The sequence below is a fragment of the Falco cherrug genome, chromosome 13, assembly GCF_023634085.1.
Source record: "Falco cherrug isolate bFalChe1 chromosome 13, bFalChe1.pri, whole genome shotgun sequence".
Classification (NCBI taxonomy): domain Eukaryota; kingdom Metazoa; phylum Chordata; class Aves; order Falconiformes; family Falconidae; genus Falco; species Falco cherrug.
The window spans coordinates 14312610-14340392 of NC_073709.1; the positions used below are offsets into that span (position 1 = coordinate 14312610).

A 27783-nucleotide genomic window follows, 5' to 3' on the forward strand; every position below is an offset into this window, starting at 1 on the left:
CTTGCCCACAGCTGCCTGGCAGGGCTCAGCTCTGTGCTACGCAGCTAGCTGCCTGGAGCCCACCAGCCTCTGCCACAAGTGCTGCTGCCAATAATTTGAACTCCGCTCGTGGGGCAGGAGGAGGGAACGTGCCACGTCAAAGGCAGCACTGGGTGGGGTTTGGAAACACACTTTGCCGAGTTTCATCAGCTGCAGACTTCCCCTCCCTGACCAAGGGAGAGCGCCTTTCGGGCAGCAGATAATGATGCAAAGTGCAGCTGTATTCGCATGTGCCGTTTCCCCTTCTTTTCTGAACTACACCATCCTACTCACAGCCGTTGAGCTGCTCTCCTTCCAGCAAACAGCCTGTGCTGGGAAGGTCCTGCATTACTGTCAGTAGGGGTCTAATACTTGACAACACAGTTGTGACATTTCAGGAAGCACAAGCAGCTCATTCTGGTGCGTGCAGCTCTGCTGGTAAGCAGCAGAGGGAGGAATTACAGAGTCACTCCCATTAATGACAGTCCTCACGTTGCAAAGTGACAAAGTTTCCCAAGTCCTCACGCAAAGAGAAATAGCAACCAGTCTGGCAGGGTTGCCTTACGCTCCTGTGACAGTGGAACATCTGGTTTCCTAAGTGTCTGGCAACACTGGGCTCTACAGATGTCACTACCTGACACAAAACCATGTTGGTAACAGGCAAATCCCTTCAGTGACACAAGTCACCTCCACAGGGAAGCCTTTCTGCCTCTGCTTGTCCCAAGGGAACAACTTGTTCTCGTGGAGAGACGGCAGTTGTGAACCCCTTGGTAAGGTCAAAGCTATTATAAAAATAAACCACCAGTTAGATGCGTGCCCTAGAAAGCATCCCTTTAATTAGGCTCTGGGGGAATTTGTGGCTGAGGAGGCACTTGCCACAGCCTGTTCCGCCCACAACAGCCTGAAGTGCTGTGCTCAGGGTGACGTGGCTGCCTGTCACCCCAGGCTGCACACCCAGGCTTGCTCAGATAAGCTGGGAGAGCACAGTTGTAAACAGCAGCACGCGTGCATTCCTTCCACGCTACAGGGCAGTATTTATAGGGCTGAATGCAGGAAGCTTAGGAAGGGGTGAAGGGCAGCCATCTCCAACCATGACCCAGCTCCAAGGGCAGCAGGGCAAGAGCCCAACTCCACCCTCGCTCAGTGTACAATTCAGCCAGCGAGCTCAATAAAACATCTTTATTCTGTACATTTATATATAGATGCTTGGGGAATAGTGACAACCCCCAGCATTAGAAAAATTCAAGACAACAAAACAGCAATTATGAAGAGCATGGCACCAAGAACAGTCATGCCACAGATGGCAGGGATGAGGTGAGACCAGCCATCAGCTATTTCAGAGAAGGTCACAGCACCCATGCCCACTTTGGAGTAGAAAACATCAGGGCTGCTGCAAACAGCTGGAGTCCCCACCACACCCCAGGCAGCTTTCTTTGTGACCCACTAGCACCAAAGGGAAGAGCGTGCTGGCAGCTGGGGCTTGTCCTTCCTGCAGGCATGGGTGAAAGACCACGTCACCGTAACACCCAGACCACTGCCAGGATAGGAAAAGAAGAGGGATCCTGCTTGAGCAGTGACCCTGAGCCAGCAGCTCCTGTCTCACTGCTGGGCTGATGGGGGAGAAGCAGAAGAAGTCAGTGCTCCCCCCGAGGGACAGGCCACTCCTGTCACTACCAAGCTGCCTCTGAATCCCTTCATTGATATCACCATTTCACTGGTTTCCCCGTGCCTCAGCACGCTCTTTGCAGGGTGTAGCTGCCACCTCCCCACCTGCTAGAGCCCAGCCCAGCGGAGAGCACCACTTTGCGACATCCACAGATCAGCACGGGCCACGCAGCCCCGCAGGCACTGCCTGTGCCAGCAGCAGAACTTGCTCTCCCGGTAGTAGAACGGTTGTTTGGGTGCCCAAGTGCTATCACAGGCTCTCGCCCTTCTCTTCAGTCAGGGTTGGCAGGCCACCACACCATGCAACAGGGCTGGCTGAAGGCCTGTTGCTCACAGTAGACACATTTGGTCTAACAGTCAACAATAAAACCAAAAGCCTATGTACAGCCATACAGCCCCTGCTGCACCCTCCAGGCTACACAGCCGAGCTGCACAACAGCGAGTGGGAGACAAACGTGCTCCACTCTTTGTTCACAGAGTCCTTGCTGGCAACATCAGCTTTCTTCTGACAACAAACCCCAGTGGCAAGGGAAAGAAAAGAGTTCTTCCTCCAGGAGAAACAAATAAAATCACGCCACTGTCAAATCACATCTAAACAATACAAGTCACCTGATTTTGTGTTAGTAATGCAGCCTATCCTCCTCGCACATTAAGGCAAGCGTGTGAGGAGCAAGCTGGGCTGGGACCTGGAACAGCCACACCAGGAAGCCCACTGCAAACCACTGCTGCCAATGTGCAGATGACACCGTCAGCTGAACACCCATGGAAACAACCTGCACACGCCAGCACAGACCCAGGCCCCGCTCCGCTCCACAGAACGGCCTCCTGCCCAGCTGCTGCAAGGAACGGATGGAAGCGCAAACGCTGCCTTCACGACGTTACATCGGGAAGCTGCGCCACTCAGAGCAGCCACAGCTTCCCAGGAGTCAGAAAGTGGGATGCTGAAGGAGCATGTACATGTGAGTGGGGAACAGAACATTTGTCCAACACTAAGACACTCAGATTGGAGTAATGCAAAACCAACACACAAACGGACACACAGCAGATTAAAGCCAACCAAGATTAAAACGGTTAAAAAGTGTCCTGAATGCATTCTGAGAGGTTCAACCAAACCCCTGCTGTGGGTAGCAGGACCTCTTCCATCCCCTGCCCAGAAGGATGTGCTGCAGGATGATTCAAGAGAGGATTGTTGTCATCCCAGTGCTTCAGAGAGCAGAAATGGGACCAGAGATGGAAAACCATCTCTTTACTGCTAGTCTTCAAGGGTTCTGCTCCTCCCAACCAGTAATTTTCAAACAGTAAACAAAGCCACAACTTGCCTGCCCAGGTCTGCAGGTGCCTCTGATCTATTCTGAAGGAGGGCAGGGTCATGGAAGCTGCAGACAATGTGGAGAACATGCTTAACTTGCCCCATATACGGCACTGAATGCAAGAAACTCTCCCAGGCTCCATCTCACAGTGTGGAGGAGGGACACCCACACTAGAACGGGACAGCAGCAGCTCCAGGCATCACTCGGAGAACCACGGGAGCTTCCATCCTTCTCCCTGGGTGTTGGTGAGTGGAGATCTCTCTGACCTAGTGGTAGTCAGAAGCTCAGCTGTCCAGGCCCCAGGGACTCCTCCAGGCCATTTTCTTTGGTGATGATGGCTTGGAGGTCAGTGACATGCCCAATGCCTTTGGTGACTCCTTCACGGAAAAGCAGCTTGGCTCCAATCTTCAAGTATTCAGGATGCTTGATGAACCTGAAACGGACAACTGCCTTCTCTCCTGTCCGCAGCTTGTCCTGAAAAGAAAATGGAGAGAGCTGAGACCCATCCACCATACCAATGCATGCAGCAGAGGTGCATGTGGATGCTGAGAAGATAAGGCAAATGAGGAGGTTGCCTCCCTCAGACTGCAAGGTTTAAGCCCTTCCCATTATTGTATGCACAAGAGGACACAGGAAGACACAAGCTCTGGAGAACGGAGAGTTCACCTCTCTTCAGTCTTGCTGTAGTTCATTATGCTGCTTGTTTTGCAAGGAGGGAATTCTTTACCATGTTGGGAAGAAAAGCAACCAAATGGGCAGGAGAAGGGGACGGAGTGTGCTCCTAGGAAGGGACACAGCTACTCAAGATACCAGTAGCCCCTAGCCTTACTAGGGGGCCTGGTGGAATCCAAACAAACCCCACAGGGAAGTCCATCTTCCCTTTCCTCCCATGCCTACCTTTCCATGGATCTTCTCTACAATAGCAGTCTGTCGCACATTCCCCACGTGCACCGTCACCTGAAACCCTTTCCGGAAAGTCGTGGCATGGAACAACAGCACAATCTCAGCTTCAAACACGGAGCAGATGGTGGGGTTCATTTCTGGGCTCACCATGACCATGCCCTGCACAACAACCCAAAGCTCAGACCAGTTAGGACCAGTCCCCTTGCTTGGGAACAGCCCCCAGTGCCACAAACACATCACTCTGCAACCTGGGCTGCGCCCCATTCTCATCCTACTTTGTAGTCTGACCATTTCCTCCCCTTCCAGCAAGTTTCCTGCAAACATCTGTACTTCATTCCCACCCTACCAACGGGGGACCTACAGGGAAGCCTCCAGTCCTGCTCACTGGACCAGTGAGCAACCTGACAACAGCAGCACTCACCTTGCGCAGCAGGGAGCGGTCGAAGGGTCCAAGGGCCAGCGTGGCTGCCTGCCCAGCCCGCAGCACTCGGCAGGCAGAGCGGTTGCGCTGGATACTGCACACTTTCAGCCGGAGGAACTTTCCATCATCAGTGGGACCAACCACCAGGTTCTCCCCTTCTCGGCAGATCCCACTGCCCAGGGCAGAAGAGTAGGACAGAGCTCATCAGGAGACAAGGAAAAAAATTTACCCTCCAAGATCAATCCGCACAAACTCACCCAGGGCCAAGGAGGTGAGTGTCCTTAGACCCTTACCCTGGACCAACTAACAGGGAAGCAAAGCTGATGGGAACAGGGATTTCCTACAACATGAGCAGAAGCCACATTATCACTTCTAAGAATACCAGGTACAGACAGGGCCCATTCTGTCCCCAGCACTCCGCCACACTGCATTGTTTCTGCTGTAGAGACTGTAGCTGACACCTGTTCCGTGTGGATGCACTGGTGGCCTGCACCTGATCTGATCACTCTGAAACACTGAGGGCCAGCTGCCTTCTCACGGGGCAGCATGCAGATAACCTCTGCTGGGATCGGAGGAGTTGCCCTCTACATTTCCTCCCCCTGCTTGAGGAAGGAGGAAAGCGAGGCCTTGGGATCATGGCTAACCTCTGTCCACTCTGGGTCCCAGGATGCTTTTCTTCAGCATGCTACCGGTTACGTTCCTAATCCAGCAACTTTAGAGCAGACTCCTGCTTGCCACCACGGGACCAATGGTCTGCTCATGGCACCTCCCAGCACCCTGTAGGGCTTTACCCTCACTTGGCCCAGTCACCTGGCAGCAGTCAGGACTGAGCCTCGCGCTGCTTCCACATCTACAGCAGATGACTCTAACCTTGTGGGAACTTCAGCAACCATTCACACCCACACTGGTCTGTTTGGCCTCACTTACCTTGACAGAGTTCCTCCCACAACAGTCCCCACCTCTGGCACAGTATAAATTTCATCGACCTGCAGCAAGGCACAAGAATGAGCTCTCAGACAACTGAAATAGGTTCTCCAGAATGAGACAAGGTACCCACCCCTTGTGCGGAGGGAGGTGAGTTCTCTGCTGGTCATCAGACATCTCCCACTACCTCCCACTAGAGGAACCTCTGCCTTTGAAGCGGCAACCAGAGAAACAATCTTACCCCTGAGATGGGCATCCCTTGGTTAGGACAGAACCCTGCCTAACAGGCTTTTTTCAAGAACCAAGTCCTTTCTTTAATGTCTCCTAGTAGTCCAGGAGTTCACCAAGTCTCTGCCCATGGTGTCCAGATCCCCCAGATGTTTGTCACATGTCATAGCAAAGAGTGCAGTACCAGAACTAGAAACAAACCTCCCTTACACACCTGAAACTCTGTGAGTTGCTGCATTAGTTCTTCCTGCTCTTTACTGTTGGTCAGTGGAGGAAGGATGTTGAGGAAGACTTTTAGGAGATCCAGGTTCTCCCCAGAAACGCTGGACAGTGTGAAGATTGGGGTGATGCTGTCAGACACAAATAGGCAGGAATGAACAGAAGGCCAGAGTGCAGCTGAAGAAGATGGCTGGGATTCTGAATGTCCTGAGTGCAGCAAGAGGACAGAGACTGCAAGCTAGAGCAGGAGGGCACACTGGCTAGGTACAACTCTGCAGTAAACCCCTGCCTCAGTGGTTGGTTGAGGTACCAGTCCCCTACACTTCTGTCATGGAGAAGTAACTCCAGTGAAGCCTCAGGCATCTTCTGCTCCCAGAGCCCAGAAAAAGGCCTGGGAGAAGAAAATGCCTTCTTGGAGAATGCAAAGGTAGGAAACTTGATGAGAAACCAAGATGTTCAAGATACAGTTGCCTCCCCTGTAGTTCCCCTTCCCCAGCTCCGCACAGCAGCCCAGTCTGAACTGCCTGCTCCCAGAAGAGAAAAGTAATGGTCCCTTACTTGGGAGACTGTGCAAACTGCTGCGCTGCTGTAACTGCATCATCATCTGAGTTCACAAGCAGCGGGAGCTTGTTGCAGCCTGGCTGCTTCAGGATTCGCTCCAGCTGCTTCACTGTCCGTTCCACGGTGGCCTTTGAACACAAGTCAACTTTGCTGATGACAATGAAGAAGGGGACCTTGAGGGCCATGGCCAAGCCTAAGTGCTCTCGTGTTGTGCCTGCTGCAGGAGACATGTGAGAGTGTAGGTACAGTAGCAGTCATCACTGTTGCTTGTTTACACGACAGCTGTGTCTCCTGGCTCTCCCACAGGCCCACTCTAGAGATTTCACCCTAACTGCTTAGTTCACCAGGCAATGAAAAAGCAAAATTATCTTTTAAATGAAACCAAACATCAGTCCAGAAAAATAAAAACCACCAAGAATTTTTGTGACTGATCTCTGTGCTTCAGAAAGATGCAGTAATTTTTATTCTTGGGCACGAGTTTGCCAGAAAACAGCCACAAAAATGTCAAGGAAAGATGTGGGAGAATTCCAGCTGCCTTTTTACAAGGCTTCAGCATTCAGCATCCCTAATATGTCAAAATTAGGGGGTTTTTCTGACAAACACAGCCTCAAATTCCAAACAAAGCATCTCTGTCCAGGGTACAGTTTAAGGCAGTCTAAGAGGATCCCAGCTCTGCTTCCACACTAGTATTTTTTTTTCTGACAGCTGTTCCCAGCTAACAAGGACCCACTGCCCCCATTCTCCATTTCTCTTCACACATTTCTGCCAGTCCATGCAGGCAGGGCAACACTCACCAATGCCAGTGTTGGCGCTAACCACCAGCATAGCAAAGTCCGGGCAGTAGCTGGTGAGACCAAAGATGGTTGTCTTAAGATACTTGTGGTGGCCAGCCAGGTCAATGAAAGTGATCATTTTGGAAGAACTCTCACAGATCTCTTCTGCTGTTCGGGAGTCACTGTAATTTACCACCTGAGGAACATAAGGACTTGGTAAGAGAAGGAGCCCCAGCAGGCAAATGAAGAAAACCCAGCTCTTCTATCCACTTTGACCTCAGAATTAGTGAGGAGAGATCATTCACCATGGGTGCAAGAAACAATGCCTGTTGCAAATGGACAAGTAGCACTCAGGTTCAGCTAAAGAGGCACAGAGCTGTGCCACTTCTCTCATGTCCCACTCACAGTTGTAACAGGAGGGTAGTCCTACTCTCCTCCAGCTTTCTGAGTTCAGCAGCCCACTCCCTCACCTCTCCTTTGCTGTTGAAACCGAGGATCTCAAAGCTGATGCTCGACGTTCTTCCTGACTGGATTTCATGGAGATGCCGGAAGAGGTTGAGGCGTGCTCTTCCCCGCCCGTTGTCCAGCTCTCCTTGTGTTAGGACACCCAACAGGGTTGATTTCCCTGAGTCCACATTCCCCAGCACAGCTACTCGCAGGTCTAGGAACTACAGGAAGAAGAACAGAGAAATCAGGAAACTCTGCTGCTGCTGTGCTGGGAGTGCATGAACATTACATGGCAGTGGAGATGTGCCTCAAAGAGCTTCTTTACATGATGGACACTGTGCAGTGTAATCTTGCTCATTCTGCTCTTGCTCCCAGCAAACTGCCCAGGAGTCCTGATACACTCCCTGGAGTTGTGATGTGACACATCAGGCTTTGACATCACAAAAAAGGCCGTCTGCTGCAGCAGGACCTCTAAATTTTTACTTGTTTGCACACTAGCCTGCACCAGAACTGTTGCCATAGAAGTGAAATAATTTTGCACCTCTGATCCTGGCAATCTCCCCTACTGGTATCTGCCTCAACCACAATCTTGGAGATTAAAAGTGTTATCAGGCCTCTCTCTGGAAGCTCTTCAAAGCATCTGCTATGGGCCAATCTATGACAAAGTGCCTCTAGGGTTTGGACTCCCATTCCAAAAGGAAGCTGCTTGTATGAAGCCTTTAAGTCTCCAGCAGGAGACAATGGTCAAGTCACAGGTCCCTACCTGCTGGTTATCAGGCACCTTTCGGACAAGGACCTCCGTTATCTTCCTTGGAACGTCGCTGTCATAATCGACCTCCCTCTCCCGCAGCACCGTAATGTCAGCCCCAACCCTGCCACAAACATGAAAGGAAGGACTGAGACACACTTGTACTTGGCAGCTCTTGCACCTCTAGAATCACAGCTGGCAAAGCAAATGGGATGGAAGCTGGGGATAGCAGGGAAGGAGCCTCAAGCTTCCAGTCAAAAGCCCCGTAACTGCCCTTGTATTTACAGAGCCTCATGATGAGGGAATTTCAGTCATACAGGGGCTTTGTAGAATGAAGCCACTGGCTCCTCAGGGGACTCCTGGGGCTGAGCCTCTCTACTGGAGGCTGTTTATGCCTGTGGGTCCTGCAGATGAAAGGGAACACTTACTTCTCTGCCATACGGCGCAGTGTCTTGAGTGAGGCACGCATCTCCTCCTCTGAGAGGCCCACCAGCAGCCCGTTGTCCTCCACACCAATCTGATAGACAGCCTCACCTCGGCCTTCCTGTAGTCGCCACTTCATCTGTGTCACCAGGTGCTCAAAGCGATATTGCGAGGGATTCACTAGCTTTAGCTGTTTAATGAAGGGGGTAGTTACAGTCACAGCCTGTATGCAGAGGGAATCCCAGTACCCAAGCCAGCAACTCCCTAACCCAACACCATGAAGGAATTCCCCCAGCTCTGACCCACCTCTAGAAAACACAACCCAAGTTAGTGTCTGCACAGAAGCCATAGGACAGATGAGAAAGGGTTTCATAAAGGTGTATACATATGGTAGAAGAACTTTCCTGCATCTTGCCAAAGGGATCTGTACCCTGCCTGCTGTGGGACTGATCTGTGACACAGGAGCCAGTAAGTGCAAATGGCAAAAAAGCCACAAGAAAGTGACAAATGATTTTCAGGGACACCTGCCGTTCTCTCTCAAAAGGAAGAAGATTTCAGGAAAAACACAGTGGCCCTCATCTCCTAAACCAGATTCCTCAAAATGAGTACTGGGATCAAATTCTTCCAGCTCAGCATACTGGGTATTGCTAGGCACAAATACAGAAGATGATTGATAGACCCTTAGTAGAGTGTCCACTTTTCTATCCTTTCCTTGGACATGTTTCCCATATGCTGTGTTTGGTAAAGTTACTCACTGCAAAATAACCCTCTGGGAGGAAGACCTCCTTCTGCAACTTCAAGAGGCTCACCTTGTACTCAATGTTCCCATCTTCTGCCTGGTCAGAGAATGAAACGAGACAGAAAGGTTAGATGCTGTGCCAGCAGGGACTTCTATAGGCATCAGATGCCCAGATACTCTGCAGCTCATGCTGACGGTTTCAGAGAGAGGGAAAGTGGCAGAAATACAGCGTTAGGTCATAGGCTCTTCTGCCATTCATTCCTACGCTCAACTGGAACTTACTTTAGGTTTGTTTCTGCTGTTTGCATCCCATATCATGGAAACCAGAGGACAAAACTAGAGAGGGACATGGGGGCTAATGCTGGTTTTGGGATATTTTTTTTACTGCCAGTGAAGAATAGGGCCGGTCTAACAGTCACAGAGAGAGAGTTCCAGTTTCAAAAAGGCACAGGCCAGCAGATGATTAAAAGTATTCTCCACCACCCATCCATGACCCACAATGCCACCCAGAGCATCCCACTCCCATCCTATCCAGCAGCTTCCATCCACCCAATGTGCACAGAAACAGGAGACTGGGAACAAAAGTCACTGCCTGCTCTCCTGCAGACTGATACCCTCCCTCACTAAATTAGTTTTTCACTGACTCCTTTCCATATCCTCGCATATCTTCTCTCTGCAAGAAAAAAAGGACTACATACATAAGGAAACAAGCTACTGAATTCTTTGCAGTACAGCCAGCTGGTCACTGGCCTGGCAGTTCTGGAGAACCAGAGCTGATTGGGACTGTCTGTCCACAACATGCTCAGAACTTTCCCAGGAAGGGCTGGAGCTGGACTGGGCTGTCACAGAAAGGCCCGGGTGCTCACCAAGCTCATTCCAACCACAACAGGCTCCAGTTTTACAAAGAGAACATTTAGCCAATATCAAAGTAATTTTCTTACTGATTCAGTCTAAGGACCACTGAGAAGGTGCTGGAGCCTGCATGAAGCCAAGTACTGTGGCAGACTAAATGGGGCTGCCAACACTAAGCACTTCCTTTTCCTCTGGACACTGATTTGCATGTCAGGAGAGGCAAGAGCCCTCTCCTTGCCTTCTAGCTCAGTTCCTAACCACAGTGTTGTTTACAGTGGCAAAAGGCCAACAGAAGGAAGTTCTGAATTGTCAGCTCGGCTCTCGGGTAGCGGAGCTACGCAGTGAGAAAAGGGTACTTGCAGAAGGTCTTCCTCTCTTACCATCTACCAGCTTTCCAGCTCTAGGAAAAACACATTCACCTACTGTGCTGTCATCTAAATAAGGGGGTGGGTCTCCTTCAAGGCAGCTGAGACTAGGAAAGCAACAAGCCTAGACTTGCTGGGCCACATACTGCACAGGGTAGCCAGGGCCAGGAAGCTGTGCTGAAACCGCAGGGGGCTGTCCAGCCTCCAGCTCAAAAGACACAGAAACTAAACTGAGGCTGCAGGGGACAATCCTGCCCATGGAGAAGATCTAGCAGTAGCAAAGTGCTGTTTTCCTGTCTTGCCAAGAGTCACAGCCCTGCCTCCTGGAGGAATCGCTCCCTCCCAGCGCAGGCTCTTACAGATTTTACAGAAAGCTCACTGAGTAGGACCAAGCAGTTGACTCCAGGGCAATGTAATGCTCCCCACAGTGACAGTCCTATCAGCACGGTGCCAACTGCCTGAACTAACCAACATACTCACTACCAATGCCATTTTTTCCTGCTGCAAGAGGCAAGTGCCTCACACCGTCAGTACCATCTGCATCTCTGCGTAAGAAAAGTTGTCAAATTAGCCGTGAAGGGGAGTCACTAGAGCCTGCTGAGCAATGCCTATGAGTTTGGCAGCTGGAAAGGGACTTACACCCACCAGATTGGCTCTCGGGGAGAGATGCGAACAGGATGCTCGGGACTACGAGTTGAGCAAATCTTTATTTCTGAAGCTATTTAGTTCCCAGACGGCAAAGCACCCACAGACAGACACCAGGCAGCAAGATACTAATAACGGACAGGGCTTGGTGGGCCACGCAAGGAGCTTGCTGGCACCAGGGACACAAGCACAGTGTGCTGCCACGTCAAACCCCGGAGGAGAGAGCGGGGCAGGAGGGCACACCGCCCGCGGGCCCGGGGCTGCAGCACCGCCCGCAGGGCTGCCAGCCGACCCCGCACCGACCCCGCCGGGACCCCCGGCCGAGCCTCTCCAGAAGCAGCCCCCAACCTGACGAGCGACCAAACCCGCGACGGTGGGGGAGCTGCAGGCGCGGGTCGCACCGAGCTGCTCGGGGGGACACCCCACCCCTCCGCCCCCTCCAGCCCCGCAGCGGCGGCGCCCCCCGCCCCCGGGACCCGCCCGGCCCTGACAGGAGCGGCGCGGACCCCGCGACACCAGGCCTCGGGGCGGGGGGCGCCCCCTCCGCGGCTGACGGGACGCGGCGGCGGCCGCCGGCCCGGCCGGGGGAGCTCACCTCGGGCGGCAGGTACGGCGGGTTGTTGGCCTTCCCCCCCCGGCTCCGCCCGTTCTTCTTCTTCGCCTTCGAGCCGCTGCCGCCGCCGCCGGGCGCGGTACCCCCGCGCCCGCGCATCGCCCCGCCTGCCCCGCCGCCCGCCGGCCGGCAGCAGCCCCCGAACAGCTCCGACACCCGCGAGTCCATGGCAGCCGGCGCGGCCCCGCCGCCCCGGTGCGGCGCCCGCTCCCCCGCCCGGGCTCCCCGCCCCGGCCCCGCCGCCCCGGCGTCAGCAGCCGCCGCGCGGCGCCACGGGAAACAGAGTCCCGCTCGCCTACGGCTCCCAGAAGGCCCCGCGCCCCGCCCCCTCGGAACTGCAGCTCCCGGCGCGCCACGCGGCGCGCCCCCTCGCTCCCCTGTGGGCTCCCCCCGCGGGGGCGGATGGGAGCTGGAGTCCGAGAGAGGGCGCCGCCTGGCGGCCGCGGCGCACAACGCGAGGTGTGCTGCCGCTGCCCCGGGCCCGCCCGGCGGGACCCGCTCGTGCCCGCCGGTTTCCCCTCTCGCGGCTCACAGGCCTCGCGGCGGGGCGGGGCCTCGCTGAGCGACAACGGCCGACCGGCGCCCGCTTCTTACTGGCGTCGTTGGAACGTTACTGAGGGCGCTCGGCACAGGCGGTACCTCATCACCGCACAGCCCGGTCGCAGAGCTCCTGCCGCGGGGGGCGACAGCAAGACCCCCTTGCCGTGCTCCGCATCACCTCACCGAGCGTTTGGCCCGTCTCCCACCGCCGCCAAGCCTCGTTTTTCTCCACCGCATCCTCTGGCGAGGGCGGCGCCCGGTTAGTCTTTGCAACTTTAACACTCTTTGGGGCTTTTAGCATGCGCTGCCGCGGAGGAACCTCGCCCACCCTCCTCGCCGGGGAGCGGCTCCTCCCGCCCCCCGCCGGCAGCGACCGCCCTCGCCGCGCCGTGTCCTGGCGGCAGCACCCAATGGGGCTGCGGCCACGTTGTTTCCAAACACGGCGACTCCCACTCGCGGCACGCTCCCAGCCTCCCGGCCGCGGGAGGAGAGCCCGCCGCAGGCCAAAGGGAGTGCTGCCAGGGCCCGGAGCCAGCAAGGCTGCCAGGCCCCAGGGCGGCCAGCCTGGCTGGGCTCCAGCGCAGGGCGGGGGCCAAACCAGTCAGCCTGTTTCCCGGAGCCCCCCGGGCAGCCCTGCAAGGACGCAGCCGCACCTCACGGCGCCCGCGCCCGGGCACCCGGGCCTGCCGCAGCCGCCGCGGTGCCCCCTCAGCGCGGCGGCCGTTAGCCCCACCGAGCACTTCAGCAACGGCCCCTGGACCTGCTCCCCGCACAGCTACCAAGGCAGGAGAAGCGAGCCGGCCGGGTCAGCCCGCTCCGCTCCGCTGCCCGGGGCCGGGCTGGCCGCGGGCCCCCCTCCCGCCGGGCCGCGGCGAGCTGCGGGGCTGAAGGCGCGCCCGGCCCTGGCCGACATAACGCCAGCGCCGCCGCGGGCCGAGAGGGGCGAGTGCGCCGCCGCTCCCATGATGCCGTGCGGCGCACGCGGCCGTTCAAATCCCAGCTGGCCGTTCTCCGTTGGCCGGGAAATGGCGGCTCCTGGCGTTGCGGTGGCGCCTGTTCTCGTCCGAGCGGCCACTTCGGCGTCCCCGCTTCTCATAGCTGAGGCGTTACCGGCCCTAGATCGTGGTGACGAGATGAGGACCCGGCAGAGCAGCCCTCCGGTCGCCTACCCCTCGGTATCCGTGGTGTTCCCGGGCGCTGTGAGCCGGGAGAGCTGCTGCCGCTTCGCCTGCGAACTGCTCAAGCACGTCCTGTACCAGCGGCACCAGCTCCCGCTGCCCTACGAGCAGCTCGCCCACTTCTGCTGGCGGGCGGCGCAGGTAAGGGACCCCCGGGCGGGACCCCTGGGTCTGGGGGCAGCCGTGCCACAGGGGCTGCGGCTTTTGGGTTTTTTCATGTCTGGTAACTGTTCTAGCTCAGGAAACTGTATTTTAATGTGCCAAACGCTTCTAAAATGAAGTGCGGTTGTACCTGTATCCTTAAGTGTTACCACAACTTCATTTAAAAAAAAAACAACCACCCACAAACAACGAAAAAACCCTTTAGGTTAGGTGGCTAAAGGTCTCAAAAAGTTGCTATTTGTCTCTTGTTGTTCCGCTTTGTGCTCAAAGCACGCCACTGCTTTGTTTGTTACTCAAGCAACTTTAAGAAAAAAGCCTGGTAAGTGTTTTTGGAGTGATAGCTGATCTTTAAAAGATGGAGTTTGTAATTCTTGTGGGCGTTCCTCAGCAGCATGATTCAGATTTAAACTGAGTAGCTATAGGGCAGCCATTTGTGTTCATCTTGGATCTCCTGATTCTGTATGTGGGTATCTGTATCTCTTAAAAGGCACATAAACCCTTGAACCTTCCTTAACTTTCAGGGATGGGATGGGCCATGCTTTCTGAACCATGTGTTGGTACTAATGTTCCTAATAATGAAATGGGTTGATCTTTCTTCGCTTTGTTTTCCAGGGTGGAGAAGTGATGAAGAAGCCACCCTCCATGGACCTGGCAAGCAAGAAGTGCCAGCAGGTGCTGGTAGAACTGGAGGAAATGTTCCAGCACTTGGAAATAATGTTTAGTTTGACAGTGGTTCCTCGGGTTCTTATTCTGCTTGGAGGCAATGTCATGAGCCCCAAGGAGCTCTATGAGCTCAACTTTGAGGGTATCTGTGAGGGCAGCGCTGAGGAGAGCCTCAAAACTGGATCCTGTGTTCGCAAGCTCTTTCACTCACTCTTTGTTGCAGATGTCTTCAGTGAGCTGAAGGCTCTCCCTGTCATGGGCACTGTTGTTATGCTCCAGGGACACCGTGATTGTGGTGTTGATTGGTTCCGGCCCAAGCTCAACTATAAAGTGCCAACCCGAGGGAGGAAACTAACTGTTAACCTGTCCTGTGATGGAGACGTCAACGTAAATGCCTCGGCTCCTCAGCATGTGACTTCTGCTTGGGAGGACTATGTCTGGTTTCAAGCACCAGTGGCGCTGAAAGGCTTTCATGAATGACCTACACTCTGTAGAACTTTAATGGAATATTGAATAAAATTTGGTGTTGCTTTAAGTGATAACTTTATCAAATATAACCGTGTATTCTTGTCTGTCTGGATCCTTTTTTCAGGGCATCTACTAACTTCCTGTAGTTTAACTATGTCCCATCTGTTTTCATCTCCTGAATTGTTGAAAGCAAATACCCTTTAAGGCACAGCTGCACAAAGATACAGTGATTCTTTGGGGACCTGAGTTATGGTACAGGAGACTAACTGGTGTGTTGGGAGTAAAACTTTCCTGCTGTGTACCTGCTGAACTGGCAAATACTGGATAAACCTTTTCCCTCCTGAGTTTTAATGTGGCTGTTACTAAATTAGCTGATTGCTTGGGACTCTAGGTAATGTACATGACTATTAATACACTTGGCCTTTACTATAAAGGCTATAGCCATTCTTACCTGTAAAAGGAGACCTTTGTAGTCTGATCAGGCTTGAGTGAGTACTCAAGTGTTTGCCTATCTATTTGATAAAATTAGACTTCTCCGTAACTCAATTTCAGTTACTTAATAATCCGAAGAGAGGGACTTCTGAGTAATTGGGAGGTCTTGTACTGGTGACAAAAAGAGGTTGATTGGTCCTGTGGAAGTGGGGAAGCAAGTCTTCCTATTTTTTACTAACCTTTAGTCCAACAGCCTTGACAATCAGATATACAGTTAAAACTAAAAGCAAGCAGTTTCTGCTCTAACCCTCTTCAGAGGAAGTTAGGACTCCTGTTCCAACATGCTAGCTTGTTCTCGCTTAAGACAACAATAAAAGTTAGTTTCTTGCTTGCTTTTACTTCTAAGTCTTAGAGTCTTAGACTCTTAAACGTTTATGAAATGTGAAGAGGTGGTGAGGCGAGTGTGATCAAGTTCAGCACTATCTTTACTTGTCAAATTCCTGTTCAAAGTCATAACGTGTTACTTGGGAGCAGAACTTGAGCCCTTTCTTCTGGCCTGGTGTCTAGTGCAGAATGGGAGAAGGAGGGAGGGTGAGCAACACTTAAGAGCTTTGAACAGTGTGTCAAAACTAGGTGTCTGCTGGACTTAACCTTCAGTCAGCTACTCAAGTATCTGTAATGTAATGAGCTAAATGGCTCTATCCCATTTGAAGAGAAACTCGAGCCTACTGGTAGCAAGGTTGCTTGCAGGTTCTTGCTAGCAAAAATTGCAGGATGGTGTGATAATAATTTGAAATGAGAGTAAAGGTTGAAGTAACCTGCTACGCTTGGTGCATATTTTAACTTTACCATTTGGAATGGAATGATAAAGAACTAAGAGGAAATTAAGTTGATATTTTTGAGCTTGGAGCACGCTAGGAATGCTGTCTTTGCCTTATTATCCATTAAACATCTGTTTACATAGCGTGGTAATTGCTAAAGCTACCTATAGGGGAAAAACTGTTAGAATGAAGAAAGCTGCCTTATGTGCAGCTGCCCACTTGAATATGTAATTCCTGGTCTCTTGAATGAAATATAACTTGAATGTAGGACTGTTTGTGCTCAGGAGATCAAACCCCTTTACACTTCCACCAAAGCTGCTTGTAATGCATATTTAAGATGCTAGCACTCAAGTGTTTAAAGAAGTTTTTAAATAGAAGCCTTAGTTCTAAGGATCAAGGGGTTGGTTTCTTTCTACTTTCTTCCCCAGATGAGTGCAATGTTATTGCATTAAACTGTTTATATATTCTGTTATACTTGAACTATGAGTGCAGCAATGATATGGTGCCGGGAGTGAAAGAAGACTAGATGCTTATTTTTTGTTTTTTTCTTTTATTCTTTAGAAAAGCTTTAGAGCTTCATTAACAATTTTAGTACTGTAATGATTATCAAAATAAAGTGTTGTCTTCTCTATGTGACAACATTGGATTTATTTAATCCCTCAAAGTAAAGGTTCTGCTGGTGGCAGAACAACTTGCTTCTGTTCTATATATGTATATAAAGTGCATGTTCACAGCTGTTCCACCTTTCTGACAAAGTGCATGATGTCTTGTGCCAGAAGCTTTGGTTCCTCAAAGGCAGCAAAATGCCCTCCACGTGGCATGTAAGAGTAAGTGATGATGTTCTTGAAGACCTCCTTTGCCCAGACCCGTGGTGTATGTACTAGCTCCTGAGGAAAAGCTGCAATCCCTGTGGGAACATACACTGCAAACCTAGAAGACATTAATTAAGTGCATTTTTGAAAAAAAGTCCTGGGGAAATTGTATAAAAACCTCCTGACTAGTAATTGCCACAGTCAGCTGGCAGAGTTTCACCACAGCAACACATTTTGTGGTTTGTACTCTGCTGAAAAGCTTCGCTTGTATTTGGATCTCCTTGAGTATGAGAATATGATACCCAAAAATGTGAAGTAGAGCCAACTTCGCACACAGTTCAATCTTGAAATGTTTCATATTTTTAAACTTACCTTTTTTTATAGTTTTGCAATAAATGGCAAGACTCATCACCTCTTTGTGAAAGTCAGAAATGAGCATGCTCAAGTTTACTTTAGAATTTATAGTACCAGTGTAACAAATGGGTTGAGGAAAGTACAAAGAAAAAGACTCTTCTATTTGTTTGTATGACCAATCACATGGAATTCTGTTCTGCAGCATTTTCTGGTCAGCCTCTCTTATAGTCATCTTAAAGTCAGTGGCTGTTAGAAGGTGCTTTGTTTGTTAGAAGGTACTGCTCTCCAAATTGCTTCCCCAAGTCTGTGCTTAACACTTGTAGTCGTTAGTTTTATCCACCACTAAGCCATATCCTTCCTAATTCAGTTTAAACTTCTCTCTTTGAAATGCTCCTGATTTTCTGTTTTGTTTTAACTGAACTGAGCCACAGATCACAGTTGTTTGATGAATAAGACCTGTATTTTGAACACAAGACTGAATATACTTTGATAAGTCTGCTGCATCGTCTTGGCTACAAGCTACTTTGTGTGAATTACAGATTCAAAAGAAAAATGACTCAACTATTTTTATCAAAAGAAAATAAGAACTTGGATTGTTTTTTTTAACAAGTTAAGTTTGCTGTTGTAAGTGATCTAAATGTTTATACAGGCAAATGTGGTTCAATCTCATTTGCAAATCTTTCTTATGCCTACCACTTCCTTACCTGGCATCGCCTGTTAGACCAGGGTCCTTGGAGATGTTCTCCTTGTAGAATCGCATTGAGGACACAATGGAGGATGTCACCCAATAAATCATCACATTGGTCAAAAGCTCATCAAGAGTGTATTTGCTATTGATAGAAAAAGATGAAGACATTTCATTGGAAGCTGTTTCTCAATACGCTGTATTGGGCTCATGCCCTGAAGAACAGTTGTTCTTGTTCTCCACTTGTTTGCAAGCAGCAAATTAATTGGCACCCATGTGCCCAGAGCAAAACTGCCTGGTGCTGAAGCAGTAGCGTGCAGGCAGTCTGCTGTAAGTTTACACTAATGTGTCATCTTTCATGCTCAAAATTCAGCTTTGGCCAGTCTTTTACCTATCTCCTCATTAGTTACCATTGCTCATTTTTTTAATGAGTCCTCTCATGGAAGAGCACCTGTTTTCTTACCTTTCCAAGCCTCCATCATCTTTATGCAGAAATGATTTATCTGTCCAGGTAGAGAATTTTTCCAAAATATATGCAGCAAGCCCCACAGGGGAGTCATTCAGTCCACAACCTAATTCGGGAGAACAAGAGAACCATTGCAGTTGCCTGGCATTGCAAATACTTCAGTGGGAGTTAAACTGGACTTGCATCAGTTCTTCAGAGTTTTCTATGAGAATTCAGTAAAGAGTGCATTTTACTAGCCCTGGTAGTACTTTATTCTTGAAAAGTTCACCCCAATGGAATTTTGGCTATAACTGACAGCACTATAAAGTTGAGTAATTCCTATACAAAAGAAACCAGGAGTTAAGAAAATCCTCTGGGCTTCTTGGTAATGTGTGGCAGAAAGAGCAAATTCAGATGTAAAGGGATTACACTCTGAAAAGAAATTTCAGATAAACTGTTTGGGAGCACTGTCCTGCTTAGGATGGCTAACTGGGACCTGGAGTGCTGTTCACTTTCTATCTAATTTAAACAGTGGAGTGTTGTGTATCTGCTATCTGTTCCTGCCTTTGGGGAATGCTAACAAACATTATAAACACAGCATATTATATCTGTGGTTTAACCTGTAAAACGGGTAGGGATTACTTCAGCAGTGGTAGAGCTTGCCTTGGGAAAATTCTTGTACCACACTCTAGGCTGTGTTTTACAGTATCCTTAGAATTGCCTACTCTCAAGTGTATTTTAGCGTGACTTTAGCACTGAATGACTTCGTAGAAGATGATGCACAATGTGATTTCAATTTAATAGTGGACATAGTTAATGCAAAGTAAGTTTGTGCAAGTTTCCCTGCGCTGTCAGGCCTAAAGTGATTTGCTACAAATCAAAGTCATGTAAATGCTTTGACCAGCAAAGGTAGGGCAGGCTAAAATGTGCCAGCTAGCATATGACCTGTCTGGAGGTGAGCATTTTCTGAGCTGAAAGCTGTCTCTGAATCACTGTATTCAACTTTCATGGATTGGATGCTCAGAAATACCAGTCTTGTTTGCAGCTTACTAATGATTCAACCTGTACACATCTTAGGTACCACAGCGTCTGGTGAGTGAAAATACTGTAGCTTTGCTTTAAACCTGCCTAATGAGAACTAAACTGATAATATAGATATTTTTTGAGACTAAGCAGGAAATATGTGGTTTTTCCCGCCTATTTATTTTCTACCTTTCACAATTTTAGTGTGCTACAAAATCCCTGCTCTTCTTTTTTTTCCAGGTTAAAGAGTCCTAGACTATGTACAGTGCTTGTATGGAAGTTGCTTGGTCACTTTAGGGTTCTTTTTCTCCCCTTCATGTATTCTTTTGATTATAAAATATATTAATGAAACAGGGGTGGAAGAGATTCTGAATATCATGGATTTAGTGTTTTATCTTACTCTCTTTTTGCTTTCTTTAAGAGTTTGTAAGATTCTCTTAAACTCTGAGCTGGCTGATGTTTCAAAGCACTGTCCTTGACTCTTGGATTCTCTTGCATAGCAGCAACCAAACTAGACCCCATTGGGATTTTCTTCCTCTGCTTAAATTGCTTTGGACTTTGTTGACATCAGTTTTTATCGGTCAGTTTAATCAACCAGTCACTTAACTGCAGAGAGTTACAAAAACATTTATCTTTAGATTAAACCAAACCCTGGATAGGTGTCAGATTTTCACTTAACCATTAACTTTTATCTGTAGAGAAACTAGGATCATACTGAAAGGTACAGGTGCCAGCACAGATTTTTGTGATACTCTCTCTCCCCTGGAACTTGCTTACTTATTTATATTCATGAATTCTCATGTTAACTGGTTATTAATCTATGAACTTAATCCTTTTCTTAATTCAGTTTAATGTCTTTAAGAACACTGGGGGAAGGAACCTCAACAAAACTTTTTTTTGAAATTAAATATGTTCCATTACTAGATCCACAGCTTCTTGATTCTGCCAGAGCTCTGATATTTGAAGCATGATTTCCCTGTGATATTATCACCTGTAAATCAATTCTCCTTTTAAAAACATTTCTGCTAGTTTTCTGATCAGACACTAGACATACTGGCCTTTGTTTTTCTGGGGGCTGTCTTCACTGTTTGGCTTTTGAAAAGAAAACCCAAAAAACCCCAACCTGGTATCTGGTTTGTCTCCTTTTATTTCTCTGATATTGCAATCAGTTCAAGCAACAGACTAGGCATTAGCTGACGTTTCACTTTGAGTTTCCTCTTTTCCAGTTAAATGCCAGGACGGGGTGCTATTCATTCTATGGTCTCCATACCTGATGCCAGTCTGAGACAGCTCTGCTGTCTTTCCTGATGAGGGTTTATTTCAATAAAGGCATACCCCATAATCTTTGATAATATTATAAAAATAAATCATTTAACTTTTCTGAGATGGCCATACCTTTCTTCAGACTCCTTATCTACTGGCCCCACTACATCATGCTTCTGGCTTCAGGTATTATGGCTGTGTCTACCTTTCTGCAAGTTTCACATTGCACTTGCTTATGGTATTTTTCTTGTTTTCACCCACATTTATTTCTAGAAGCTTCAATTTCCGGGTCCTGTGCTTTACTTTAAGGGGCTTTTTGCAAAAGGGTTCTTTGCCATAGAGAAGTGGTATGCCATTTAAAAGACCTTGAAAAGTGATATTTGTAGTCTCCATCTTTTTTTAAGCGGTTCCTTTTCACTTCCTTTTACACAGCTCTTGTCCCCATGTCTTGCATTCAGTCACCAGAATTCATTGCTTCTCAAACATGGTTGGCTTTTGTTCAACTATGTTTTTATACGCCTTAAGCAGTCAGTATACAAAGTTCATAGTGATATAGAGAAGGTTCATTACCTGCAGTGTCTGGTTTGGTGGCTTGGATGTGTAAGTATCCAGACTCTCGCAATAGTTCATGTATATTCTTCTGGATGAAAGGGTACATACGTCGAACATCTTCCCTAGTAAAGCCTACGAGCCATGGTATATAAGCCCCAAGCATCACAGAAATCATCCTTCTCAAACCTTGTCTGCCAGCGAAGATAAGATTCAGATGAAGCCCTTTCACAGATCTGAAATCAAGTTAATTAATAGAAGGTTAAATCAAGCAATTTTCTGTTTCCAAATTTTCTAGAAAATAAGTCTGACGGGAGCTGTAATAGAAGCATTTCACTGAGCCAAATACATAAGATCTTCACATTTATCGTGATTTCAAAAAAAATTTAGGCGAGTTAAAAATGGTACAGCTGGTGCCATCTCCTTCCAGGAAAGTCCTATGCTTCATGGTACTGCTCAGTTGCTGAAAGGCTGAGCTCCTTCCTTTTCTCCCTGCCAATTTTAAATTTATCTCCTTCCTGATTTAGGATGATGATCCTTGAGGTCTCAAATCAAAATGCAGCAGAGCTTACTTCCACGCCTAGTGAAAGAGAAGCCAAACAGCACTCCATTTTTCTCTGTACAACTCTTCCCTAGATAAGGGAGGCCAACAGCATCCTGGCTTGTGTCAGAAATTGTGTGGCCAGCAGGACAAGGGCAGTGATGCTGTACCCAGCACTGGTGTGGCTGCACCTCGAATACTGTGTTCAGTTTTGGGCCTCTCACTACAAGAAAGATGTGTCCAAAGAAGAGCAACGGAGCTGGTGAAGGGTCTAGAGAACAAGTCCTGTGAGAAGCAGCTGAGGCAACTGGGCTTGTTTAGTCTGGAGGAAAGGGGGCTTGGGGGAGACCTTCTTGCTCTCTACAACTGCGTGAAAGGAGGTTGTAACAAGGTGGGTGTCGGTCACTTTTTCCCAGGTAACAAGTGATAGGATGAGAGGAAATGGCCTCAAGTTGTGCCAGGGGAGGTTTAGATGGGATATTAGGAAAAATTTCTTCACTAAAAGGGTTGTCAAGCATTGGAACAGGCTGCCCAGGGAAGTGGTTGAGGTATAAAAGATGTGTAGATGTGGCACTTAGGGACCTGGTTTAGCGGTGGACTTGGCAGTGTTAGGTTTATGGTTGGACTCAATGATCTTAAAGGTCTTTTCCAACCTAAATGCTTCTATGATTCTATGAAATTTAGAAAGCGTGAGAATGCAAATACCAGTATCAATGCAAAGCACATGAATATAACTGAATGCACAGGGGTGGGGATACCCCTGGAGAAAACAAAGCAGAAGGCGATGAGAGGCAGGGCAAACAGAAGGCAGGACCCAGACCATGGAGCAAGAAGGTAGGGTAAGAACTGGAGAAACCTTCTCTGCACTGATTCCCTTTGCTACTCACTGTGGCAGCATCTGGGCCATGTTTGTGGTAATATGAGATCCCCAGTCTCCTCCCTGTAGGTAGTATTCTTTGAAGCCCAATCTATTCATCAGCTTATGAAATATCCGAGCAGTTGCTTTGCTGTCAAAGCCTGTAGGTAAAGAGAAACAGAGGAAACCTGTTTGTCTTGGTGTATCATCCCCTGGCCAAAGATCATGGTCTGACAGAGGCACATGAGTATGCTGCTGTGTAAAGGCACAGTGTGCTATGCTGCTCTGCCTTGCTCCTTGGCAATACAGTGAACACAAGATAGAAATTCAGTGGAAAGTGGAGAAAGTGGAAAGCAGACCTGGTTTCCAGCTACCATTACCTTCCAGATCTCCACAGCCAGCCCCAGAGCCTCAGCCACGTGGGTGTTAGTGCAGAGCCAAGCATCTGCATTCACAAACTGCATTCCCTGGTGAGGGCCAGGGATGACTGAGGCTCCAAGAACCTAGCAATTCCAACTGCGCCTTTTCATCGCTCACCTTTCTGGTGTGGTGCCTCCGAGAAGCCATAGCCTGGGATGGACGGGCAGATGACCTCAAACACCATGTCACCCTCATTCAGGCCATGCTCAGCTGGCTCTGTGAGCAGAGGGATAATCTTGTAGAACTCGTAGAAGGAGCCAGGCCAGCCGTGGACCATCAGCAGAGGTTGAACAGCTCGACCGTGAGGGACATAGGAGGGCTTCACGTGGATAAAATGGATATCAATCCCTGCCACACATCCAAGACAGATAAATTAAAAAAAAAAATCTGTTCTGAACTCTGAAGAAGGAGGGTGGCAAAACTGTGATTAGCATTCACAGCAGAAGGTACACAATCAACCCATGGCAAGAAGATGCCTAGCTGAAAGGACATGCCTGGTATTTTACCTGTGTCTCATCTTTTACTTACAGACAGAGGTATTGATCCCAGTCCCAGTTACTGGGGTCACAGGAGACTGAGCATCCACCTCCTGAGAAACTGGGTCTTACAGTATATAAGTACAGCTGCACTTCAGTGAATAGCATAATGCAGCTAAGACACGTGCAAAAACATGACTAAATTACAAAATGTGTGGGTGATAAAAAGAGAAACATGAAAAAAGTAAGTGCAGGATAGAAGTTTAACCTGCAGATCACTTATCTAAAGTCTGGCTAACCTCACCTGGCTAAACTGGGTGGGGGTGGTGGATATTCCAACCTCAGGGGCTGGGTAAATTTTACAGTTTTCAAAGGTGGCTTCAAGGCAATAGCAGAAGAAACCCTCATTGTTATTTAGTGCAGGTTCAGAGCCAGATGAAGCCCATCTTCAAGCAGATCTAACCTTATCACCACTGTGCAATAATCTTAATCTATAGAGGGTTATTAATAACATAGCCTCCACTACTGATCCTTCATTAAGCTGTTATGCATACTGTTGTCTTAAATATAGTAACCTCTTAAAGCCCCCCATTCTCTCTGTGCATTTCAGAGCGAGACCTGCTCAAGCCACAGAGACCCCCTCACCTTCAATGGTGGTTCGGAAATGGGGATATTTGTTCAGGATTTCCACTTGCTTGCGCCAGTCAAACTGGTTCCTCCAGTAGGCCACCACCTTCTGCAGGTAGCTGGAGTTGAAGCCGTAGTGGAAGGCAGCCCCTTCCAGCTGCGGTGTGTAGCGGGCCTGCTCCAGGCGGCGATGCAGGTCCTGCAGACAGGAGCTCTTGCAAGGCTGGCCAGATGCCTGCATGTGCCCTATGCTAAGGCAGGCATGAACAGGCCCTCCTGGCTCCACTGGCTTCTGTGTCTCTCTCTGGGACACCACAAGCCCCCCCTGAAGCAGTGCCATACTCTGTATAACTTCCTGAATCATTTATATGGGGAATATATTTTTCTACAGGTTAGCAGTTCCCCTAGGGCACCCAGGAGTAGCGGGTTCTACGCTTGCCTTACTGCTAACTCGCTTTAGGGGTTTTGGCACTAGGAACTTGCCAGCACTGCCAGCTGAGAGAAGAATAAGCAGCTCAGCCTGTGCTACCGACTGCTAGTTGGCCAGATAATTAGTGACAGGCTTGTAGGGACAGAAGGAAGAAGGACCCCATCCTTCTTCACCCTTCCAACCCTGTCCTCTGTGGAAGCCCCTCAGTCCTGCCTTACTGGTGCCATTGCTATCCCAGTGCCCTCCCACCCCATTCCACCACTGCAGACCTGCTGTCAAATTCTGCTGCTCAAAGCTTGGCCTTTCTGCAGGAGCAGCCCCAGGTTGCATGGAGAGTCTGTGGTCTCAGAAAGCATAAAGACATTGGAGTGAATCTGAGCTCAAATCCCATTCATAAAGGGCAGTGAGCCAGAGCATCATCTAATGGACCTGTACTGGCTATTGCCCCCAAGACATCACCTCGAAGCAGTAAGGTGGGTAATAAACTGGCTCCGCCTTGCAGCTTTCTGCCCCTCCTTACATCCCAGCCACGGGTACCTCAATTTCTTTGTCAGATGTTTCAATCTTGAAGGGACGGATACTTTCATCTTCTTTCCCTTTTAGAGGTCTTTCATCTGAGCCCCACCATCCATTGCCCATTTCAATAGTCTTGATCTTGTGTCTAGACCTCAGCCAGTAAACCAGCATCCCTCCAACCCCCAGAGCGGCCACAGGGACCAGGACTGCATTCCTCTGAGAACATTCAAATGACCTGGGGAGGCATAAAATTGTTTGTGCTCAACAGAAGTGTCAAGGGTAAAGGGACTATGCTGAGGCTTGTAGTCACATTTTTTGTGAGTAACAAACCCCATGTAGTCAGCAGGGGCTGGGCGTTTCTGTTATTTTTGAAGATTGCAGGCAGGATTTGTGGCAGGGTTACATCTACCGGTGTTTCTTAGGGACCTTAAGCCTTTGCTGATCAGGACTTGTTAATCACAAGGCTTCTCTGTCCCTCTCCTTATGAACCAGGTGTGCCCTGGGAGACAAGGATCAGTAGGATATGGATCTATCTGTTTTAAGGCAGGTACTGAAGTGAATGGGATAGTAGCACCTGGACAGCTTCAGGCATTAAAACTGCACAGAGTGGGCTGAGGAGCAGAGACAAGAGTTTTCAGCTGCTGGAGACAGCGGGATGTGCTAGACATGCCCCTTGACTGTGCTATATACATAGCTCCCCTACAGATTCAGTCATCTTTTAGGGCAACACTAGCCCTCCACCATAGCTTTCCATAGGTAAAGGTCTCAACTTGTCTGTCTGGTGCCTCTTTTTCTTACCTAGACAGCAAAGTTTCAGACTTTCTTGAGGTGTGGGAGCTAAGGCACCAGAGCTGGACTTAACAGACAGACAGCAATGTTTTAAAACTGTTCAAACCCTTCAGCAATCAGTCCTAAATGTAGTGTCCCTTCCCATCCCTCTGACCTGTGCCTCAAGCTCTCCAGCTTCCCTTGGGGATTAGCAGAGCTGTCTGGGGCTATTGCAGGGGGCTCAAAGAAGACTGTGAATGAAGATTTTTTGTCATACAGGGTATGGAAGGGACTATGCTGTGCCCCAACCAGGGTGCTAATAAAAAATGAACTCCTCAGCACAGAGCAGCTATTTCACTTACCTGATCCGGGACAAGATGCCATCCCTAGAAAATGGGGGGGGGAAAAAAAGATTCTTACAGTCTGATAGTGTTGTCTGAATGGTACCATCCCTTGGGGATGGTGCAAAGAACATCCCCTGCCAGCACCATTTACCGCGCAGCCATGGGATCACAAGCTGTTCAGCTATCTGGCAACAGAGACCGTGTTTCTGGGCTGTGTTTTAGCTAGATAGTTTGTCACCATAATATTCCCTCCTTCAGCACAATTTAGATAAAAGGCACTGAACAACTGGGTAGGTGTCCTTGCGGTGTTTCATCCTACAGAGGGCTGTGTTACTTCAGCCAAGTAAATAGTTTATTTAGGCAGCTGTGTAGCGATAGGTGCCCAGCCTTGGCAGGGGACTTCCAAGCTCAAGGGTTACTCTGCTGCCAGCCACGTGGTACTCATCCTGCCCAGGGCTGGCATGAGGAGCGGCTTGTGGGACCCTTCCCTGTTCAGGTTCAGTGAGCTGCTGTACCTTTGCTACTTCCAACTACTCCTGACTGGATACCAAGCTTTTACGTCTCATCTGCCCACAAGAAAAAGAAAACATCCTCCTTGGTTCTCTTTTAGCCTGGTAAATTCTCTTGCAAGAAAAGCAGAATCTAAAATCTACCAAAAACTTAGAAGCAACAGAGAAAGTCTTGTTACTCTGCCTTGTGGAAGGCAGCTAGATGAGGGAGCTGTTTGGTGTCATAATTACGATGCCTTGAGACAAAAAAAAATGAAAAGGACAGGAAACTCCATGAAAAACCAAGTCCACTGGGTGTTTCTTTTTGCCTAGTACCCTTTCCCACTGCTACCCGTGATGCAGAACACAGTGCCTGTACTGGACACCCCTGCAGTGGTGAAGGCAATTGGGTAATGATCTCTGAGACAGTCTATGTGATTTTTAAGGAAGTATCTCCTGAAACCACTCCCAGACAAAGAAGAACAAGAGCTCCTAAGAGTAAACAGTGTCAGCCCCCACCTCCCTGGAGGCTGAGTAGCTTATGCAACAAGTAATAACAACCTCCTGCACTTACATCCTGGAGTTTAGTGAGTCAGAGGCATGAAACCAGTTATCACGGCAACAGCACAAACTCGGCACTGCTAACAAAGCAAGCATGTCCCAGAAACAGCTCTCTGAGTGGCACAGAACAAGGCTCAGTCTTATAAAACCTCCTCCCTACCCATGCTCAGGAAAGCTCAGCTGCATGCTCCCACCCACCGATGGCCTGGTGGACCCCACAGGGGCTTTCTCCTGCCCCAACCCTGGGGACCCCTGTTTAGAGTCCCTCCTCCATGTGCCAAAGAGTTCTCACCAGGTGTTTGGAAGCATCCTCTGCCACATATCTGCTCCTCCTTGCCTACCACAGCTCCCAGCGAAACAACCCAGGTGTCTCCTCTGCTGGCTTTCTCTTCCGCAGTGACGCTCTCTTGGTGACAATGCAAGCTACATCAACCGTGAGTGCCACCTATTGCCTAAATGTGCACTTGCAAATTAAGCTCAACAAGAGACAAATGCCAGGTCCTGCAC

At 49.3% G+C, this 27783-nt stretch overlaps 3 protein-coding genes across 7 annotated transcripts; 1 reads left to right on the top strand and 2 right to left on the bottom strand.

Moving 5' to 3' along the window:
- Positions 1-1182: 1182 nt before the first annotated feature.
- GTPBP2 (GTP binding protein 2) lies at positions 1183-12684 on the bottom strand. Of its 4 annotated transcripts, none has more exons than XM_055725726.1 (12): positions 12578-12684; positions 9450-9476; positions 8646-8830; positions 8233-8341; positions 7493-7690; positions 7044-7218; positions 6247-6466; positions 5684-5819; positions 5245-5303; positions 4318-4489; positions 3891-4055; positions 1183-3467 (listed from the first exon to the last, which is right to left on the bottom strand). In XM_055725726.1, exons 1-12 carry the CDS (start codon positions 12629-12631, stop codon positions 3270-3272), a joined length of 1698 nt encoding a protein of 565 aa, XP_055581701.1. In that variant the 5' UTR covers positions 12632-12684; the 3' UTR covers positions 1183-3269. The 4 variants fall into 4 exon arrangements, with proteins under 4 accessions (XP_055581701.1, XP_055581700.1, XP_055581699.1 ...); XM_055725725.1 differs by lacking the exon at positions 12578-12684 and adding an exon at positions 11837-12083 and having other exon boundaries at positions 6247-6463; XM_055725724.1 differs by lacking the exon at positions 12578-12684 and adding an exon at positions 11837-12081.
- A 9-nt stretch (positions 12685-12693) lies between these two features.
- Positions 12694-14959, top strand: MAD2L1BP (MAD2L1 binding protein). The gene is made up of 2 exons (XM_055725727.1): positions 12694-13713; positions 14347-14959. The coding sequence occupies exons 1-2, from the start codon at positions 12694-12696 to the stop codon at positions 14875-14877; spliced, it is 1551 nt and encodes a 516-aa protein (XP_055581702.1). The 3' UTR covers positions 14878-14959.
- A 1689-nt stretch (positions 14960-16648) lies between these two features.
- On the bottom strand, positions 16649-27723 carry LOC102050687 (epoxide hydrolase 1-like). Of its 2 annotated transcripts, XM_014279869.3 has the most exons (10): positions 27569-27723; positions 26246-26269; positions 25137-25350; positions 24188-24368; positions 23184-23414; positions 22678-22807; positions 21271-21485; positions 18433-18541; positions 17989-18114; positions 16649-17048 (listed from the first exon to the last, which is right to left on the bottom strand). In XM_014279869.3, the coding sequence occupies exons 1-10, from the start codon at positions 27595-27597 to the stop codon at positions 16847-16849; spliced, it is 1461 nt and encodes a 486-aa protein (XP_014135344.3). In that variant the 5' UTR covers positions 27598-27723; the 3' UTR covers positions 16649-16846. The 2 variants fall into 2 exon arrangements, with proteins under 2 accessions (XP_014135344.3, XP_055581703.1); XM_055725728.1 differs by lacking the exon at positions 26246-26269 and having other exon boundaries at positions 27569-27710.
- Between the last annotated feature and the right edge of the window lie 60 nt (positions 27724-27783).